Source organism: Tarenaya hassleriana, unplaced genomic scaffold, assembly GCF_000463585.1.
Source record: "Tarenaya hassleriana unplaced genomic scaffold, ASM46358v1 Cleome36, whole genome shotgun sequence".
Lineage (NCBI taxonomy): Eukaryota > Viridiplantae > Streptophyta > Magnoliopsida > Brassicales > Cleomaceae > Tarenaya > Tarenaya hassleriana.
This window is the reverse complement of record NW_010966665.1, coordinates 1297685-1303927: the sequence shown is the minus strand read 5'-3', so window position 1 is coordinate 1303927 and position 6243 is coordinate 1297685. Positions and strand designations below refer to the sequence as shown.

At 35.8% G+C, this 6243-nt stretch overlaps 2 protein-coding genes across 2 annotated transcripts; one reads left to right on the top strand and one right to left on the bottom strand.

Annotated features, from left to right (window-relative positions):
* Window positions 1–177: 177 nt before the first annotated feature.
* Window positions 178–1884, bottom strand: LOC104822496 (B-cell receptor-associated protein 31). The gene is made up of 2 exons (XM_010553743.2): window positions 1208–1884; window positions 178–566 (listed from the first exon to the last, which is right to left on the bottom strand). The coding sequence occupies exons 1-2, from the start codon at window positions 1491–1493 to the stop codon at window positions 193–195; spliced, it is 660 nt and encodes a 219-aa protein (XP_010552045.1). The 5' UTR covers window positions 1494–1884; the 3' UTR covers window positions 178–192.
* A 2330-nt stretch (window positions 1885–4214) lies between these two features.
* On the top strand, window positions 4215–6183 carry LOC104822495 (LON peptidase N-terminal domain and RING finger protein 3-like). The gene is made up of 6 exons (XM_010553742.2): window positions 4215–4349; window positions 4738–4994; window positions 5088–5151; window positions 5366–5472; window positions 5562–5786; window positions 5910–6183. The coding sequence occupies exons 2-6, from the start codon at window positions 4755–4757 to the stop codon at window positions 5913–5915; spliced, it is 642 nt and encodes a 213-aa protein (XP_010552044.1). The 5' UTR covers window positions 4215–4349; window positions 4738–4754; the 3' UTR covers window positions 5916–6183.
* Window positions 6184–6243: the final 60 nt, after the last annotated feature.

The following is a 6243-nucleotide window of genomic DNA, read 5'->3' as shown; positions in this document are numbered from 1 at the left end:
TATAGATATATTTTTATATAGGAGTATATATATTGCGGTTCTACATAAGAGTGAGATTCTGAAACAGGAAGGCACAAGAAACTCCTCAATGGCAAACTCTGCATTGTTTTAAAAACCATCCCAAAAAATCCTTACCAGGAAAGCCCAGAAATTTCTACCCGAAGAAATCTTATCTTGTGTTGTTGTTCTTCATCAGCTCTTGTTTCCACCCAAAATCTGGGTTTGGAGATTCTGGTTGTCTTCAAGCAATCTATCATACTCCAGCAACAGCTCCGCAGACTGTTTCTGCAGAGCCGAGACGTGGGCTTCAGCGGTTTCGAGCTTCTTATCTTTATCTTTGGATTCGGCTTCCAGCTTTTCGAGGTTTTGAGACAGCGATGACAGTTTCTCCTGTAGCTGCTTCATTTCCTTAGATGCCTTCTCTTCTTTCTCCTTGAGCTCGGTTCTCTCCTTCTGAAGCTTCTCGAGCTCCTCTTTCGACATACCGATGTTGCTTCTTAAATACAGTAGCTTTGTGAGGTAGTGATGCATCCGGTCGATTACGAAACCGAGGAAGAGAACAACACCTGCAAGATCATAAAATGCTTTTTGAGTTTTCTCAAAACTTTGAACATACACCGTAAAAGTTCACATCATCAGATGCAAGATATCAAAATAAGATAGGATTTTAATCAAGAAGCCAGTTTAGTTTCATGAACAGGCAAAACAGAGAAAGAGCATCTAGCATGTGAGCTATGTCGTATCAGAGAAACAGTAGCTGCTGAAAGAATTGTTCTCTACGGATTGACCATTGAACTGTTAATCTGTATGCCGGGAAATGCCTCAACTGACTCAAGTTTAAGCCTTCCAGAAATCAAAAAGACACTGCAAACTGTTGCTTATTCTCCTCTAAACTACAAGTAGAACTAGCCTCCTAATGCATGGACCAGCTAGATTATAAGCACAAGAAACAAGCAGACTCTAAATTTGATTCAGATCACCACAGCCAATCAAAAGCTGAACACTCTACACAGACATTCCAAGTGCAGAAAAAGGAATGCATGCCATCCGAGGTAACAATAGAATGGGAGTACACAAGCAACCGAAGAACCCTAACTTCCAAAGTTAAACACCTAAGACAAAGCTGGGAACTTTCTTCCAAGATTCATGCTTTAAAATTCTTTCTTTTTTTCATGGAGAAATTGGAAAAGGGAGATTAGAGACTGACCCATCAAAGAAGCCTCGAGCAAGTGGGTTCTCCAAAGCACTTGATCCATGGGAGACATGGTACCGAGTTTGGCACCCTTGTTCTGGATCTTGACGATGCTCATGAGAGTCGACAAAAGAATCACAGACATGGTTCCAGCGATGGTTTTCACAGTCGCAGGGCCCTTCCCCATCTTTAGCTGGTCCAAGCTCTTCATGACAAGCTCTCTTAAAGGACCAATCTTCACCAGCATTAGGAATGCAATCGCACCCTCTACGAACAGGACCAGAAATAGCAGCTGAATCATTCCGATAACCCCCAAAGTTCGCAGCTTTACCAGAATTCACGCCAACGCAAAGCCAAAACCCTAAATTCTTGCTTTTATTTCTAATTGGGTATCAATCTACAGAACCGAAAGCCGAAACCCAGATCGGAAAACACAAGAATGAAGAGAAACAAGCGTGTTCTCTGAAACCCATTTGCTTTTTCTCAAGGAATCGGTAGCTAGAAACTGATCATCTTTTCTTGATACCACCAAGAAATCATCAAACAGACAAGGATCTAAGAGAAATAAGAAGAGGTTATGGATGGGTTTTCCGGTGGAAATGAAAATCCTGCGGAAAAGGAGATCCGTGGGTTCAGAAGGAAAGCGTAAAGGAGAAGTGATGCATGTTAGTGTTTAATTTAACCTAATAGAGATCAATGATTTGAGATTAGTGAGAAACTGATCAGTGAACTGTACACTGCTTTCTTTCGGGACTTTACCCTTAAAAGACGAATTATAGAAAGTATTAGGTAAAATGATATTTTTCTACACTTACTTCTTAATGTGATTTTTTTCTAAATGAATTTTTAATTTGATAAAAAACTATATCAGATGTGCCAAATTGATACACGAACTACTCAATTTAACTGCAATTTCCTACACAATCCAAAAACAGTATTAAATGTCCGTTAACCGATGACGTGACACGCCACGTGGCCTCCGACATGGCACGCCATATGGAAAATTTCACCATGTTAGTATGCCACATCAGATTTTAAAAAAAAAATAAAAAATCCGAAAATAAATTGCAAAAAAATAAAAAAAAATGTTTTTGAAAAAAAAAACAAAAAATTCGAAAAAATTACAAAAAATAAAAATAAAAAGCAAAAAAATACACATATATATATATATATATTCATATCTATATACAAATACAAATATAAATATATATTCTCCTATATATGTATATATATATATGTATTTATATATATATATATGTGTATATATATATATGTGTGTATATATATAAATATACTTGTATGTATGTATATGCATATATATTTGTATAAATGCATGTATATATGTGTATATTTTTTATTTGATATATATAGACATATAGATACATAGGAGAATTTATGTTTATATTTGTATTTGTATGTTGATATGAATATATATATATGTATTTTTTATTTTGTATGTATGTATATATATATATGCATATATATACATATATATACGTGTATATATATTTATATATGTGTATATGTATATATATTTGTATAGATGTTTGTATATATATGTGTATATTTTTTATTTTGTATATATATAGATATATTTTTATATAGGAGTATATATATTTATATTTATATTTGTATATAGATATGAATATATATGTATATATGTATTTTTTTGCTGTTTATTTATTTTATATTTAAATTTTTTCAATTTTTTTCAGATTTTTTTTAAATAATCTGAGGTGGCATGTTGGTGTGGCAAAAATTCATGTGGCGTGCGACGTCAATCGCCACGTGGTATGCCACATCATCGGTTAACGAACACTTAACACTGTTTTCGGATTGTGTAGGAATTTGCAGTTAAATTGGGTAGTTCGTGTATCAATTTGGTACATTTGATAATTTGGTGTAGTTTTTTGTCAAATTAAAAATTCGTGTAGAAAAAAGTCACATTTTACAAAATTTGTGTAGAAAAATGTCATTTTCCCAAAGTTTTAAGGCATGCTTACTCCATTTTAATTAAGTTATTATTGTACTCATTTTTTTTATCTTTTAAAAAGTTTTATTTATTCAATTTAATTTACATTGAAAATACAATTAAAAAATTTCTTTTTCTTTAATTTAATCTCCTATTGGTATTATATTAATCGGATCTGAAAAATAATCATACCTATTTTTTTATCGAATTTATGTGAGAATACAGTTAGATATAAATTTCTCCATTCCTTTTTTTAAATTCCACAATCCGAAATATAAGTCCCTAGTGTTTAACGCTAAGATTGTATTTGGGAGCGATGACAAATCGCTAAGTTTATTAATAAGGTGAATAATAATAATAATAATAATAATAATAATAATAATAATAATAATAATCCCAAGCAAAGTTTCTCAATAATAATAAAAATTTGCTTTTTCTTTAATCTCCTATTAGATTAATCGGATCTGAAAAATAATAATACTTATTTTTTTTATCCAATTTATGTGAGAATACAATTAGATATAAACTTCTCCAATTTTTTTTTAAATTCCACAATCTGAAATATTTTAATGCTAAGATTGTAGTAGCGATGACAAATTGCTAAGTTCTGACTGGTGGGGAGGAAAATAATTTTTTGGTTTATATGATCCATATACAAAGGCTGCTTCTGGATCGGAGGTTTACATAGTCAGCGCACCTGAAAGGTAACAGAAAGTAGCAGTTAGGGGTCTTCCGTTATTAAAAAAAAAACAAATTGCTAAGTTTATTAAACTGGTGAATAATAATAATAATAATTATCATCATCATATAGATGTAATGTAAGCTTTTGGGCCAACTGGAAATTTGTTTCCGTTGGAAGCTAAAAAACATCACGGTGTGCGGTTGTTAAATAGGAAAACAGAATACCTTTTGGCTACGATGCCGTTTTACTCGTATATCGGAATTCACCGTTACGATTGAGACACGTGTATGAACCCCTCCCTACACCGACCGCGTGCCTCTATATAAACTCAAATTCATATCATGCAATGTAAACTATATAAGCCCTAAGGCCGAAGATTAATCACCAAAAGGCGTCTTTCGTCTCCGGAGATTTTTCTAGTTTCAATTCCCGTGTGATTCGCTTTACCGTACGGCGACTATCACGAACCAATCTTTGATTGTCTAGGTTTTTCAGATTCAAAGGTGCGATCTTGGATTCTATGTCCTAATCCATCAAATCTCATCGTGTTCGGTTATGGGCAGAAGCGATGAATTGTGATTTATTTCGTTTTGGTTTCTCTTCCGATTGATCTCCCTTTGGGTTTTTCTTCGTTGATTAGATTGTTGCTGTCTGAATTGTTTCTGGGACATTAGGAAATTTGAATGTTCAATTCTTTTTATTTTCTCTGTTTTGAAGTTTGAACTTGGTCAATTTGTTTACTGTAATTAGCCCATAGAAAAATCTCATGGAATTCTGGTGAAATTTTGTGGCTTGAGTGAACTGTGAAGAGGGTTTTTTAAATCTCCAACTGTGGGAAATAATCTCTCGCAGCTCTCTTGCCACATTGAGTGTTGAATTTGAAACCTGCAGGGACAAGGATAGTTAAGATGGATACCCAGGGACTGAGGGGAGCTGGTCTGCGTCGACGGAGGAAGGCGAGTATCGATTTGAATGTACGACCCAATGAAACTCGAGATCGAGAAGGGACCTCTAACTCCGGAATTGCACGTGGAGTTTCTGTCGGTAACAATCAAGGGGAGTCTGTACCTGCTCCTCCTCCTCCTATTGATGTCGATGCTATCGATGATGATGATGTTGTGGAATCCTCTGCAAGCGCTTTTGCCGAAGTGTGCTCTTTATCTTTTCTGTCACTTTTCCTTTGGCAACGAATAAGCTTTGTTGTTCAGACATATACTGTTGGTGTTTCACTCTGATGCCAGGCTATAAACAAATCGACAGGGACAGGCTTACACCGGAGGCCTCTAATGGTTGATGTAGATTCAGGTAAATTTAAGTCTTTCGGAGATTTAAGGCTAGATTTATCTGTTGTGAAGGAGAATTTTAAGATGGACCAGTATATGTGCATCACATGTGGGATGCCAGATGGGCAATTTGGGCCTTGATTGGTTTTAATTCTCTGGCGATGCTTGAGAGATGGCTCTTTTTCAATTTTGCACATAACTGAAATGCTTGCTTGGCGTGGATGGTATGATTGCAGGTCGAACGAGTAGAATGCCTGCCAACATCAGCATAAAGAGGAGAAGGGTTCCGCCTAATCAGCCTGTCATTGATTGTGATCATGTCGTTCTGCTTACGGTTCCAGGGGTAAGATCCATTTAGATTTCTTTCTTTCCAGTCTATGACCATGTTTGTCTATTTGGACTGACGCTCTGTTATTTATCTTTCTTGTTCAGAGGGAGCCTGTTTCGAAGCCCCCACCACCTCAAGAGGAGCCAAAGTTTACGTGTCCAATTTGTATGTGTCCATTTACTCAGGAGACGTCAACGAAGTGCGGTCATATATTTTGCAAGGAATGTATCAAGATGGCAATATCTAGCCAGGGTAAATGCCCTACATGTAGGAAAAAGGTTACTGCTAGAGATTTAATTCGGGTGTTCCTTCCAGCCACCACCCGCCATGTAAGTCTGCTTAGTGGAATTTGTTCTACTCTTGGATTCTAAAATTTACTAGAAGCTCTACTTACCTAAAATTTGATCCTTCACTGAGCAAAAATGCATTCCCCGCCCCCCCCCCATTTGCAGGGTTAATGATCTAATTACCAGATTGGTTTTGGAACAAGGAGGGGATGTCAAAAAGAGGTGGGCGATTATATTTGAACAATTTCTGTCTTCTGGAAGTGAAGGTAGTGTCTGGGGATTATGGAACCTACTTTTTAATGTATATCACCGACTCACCGGTATATTAACCGTCTAAACTCTCCTGTTCCTAGTTATTGTTCTATCTAATGGAAGAGATGTATTGGGGAAAAGAACATTGAATGTTAATGAAGCATTTCAACAGCCATTTCGCCAGTAACCTCTGAGTACGTGCAGTTCCTGTTTTGCGCTTCTTATAACAGCGCATGTTCGATCATTG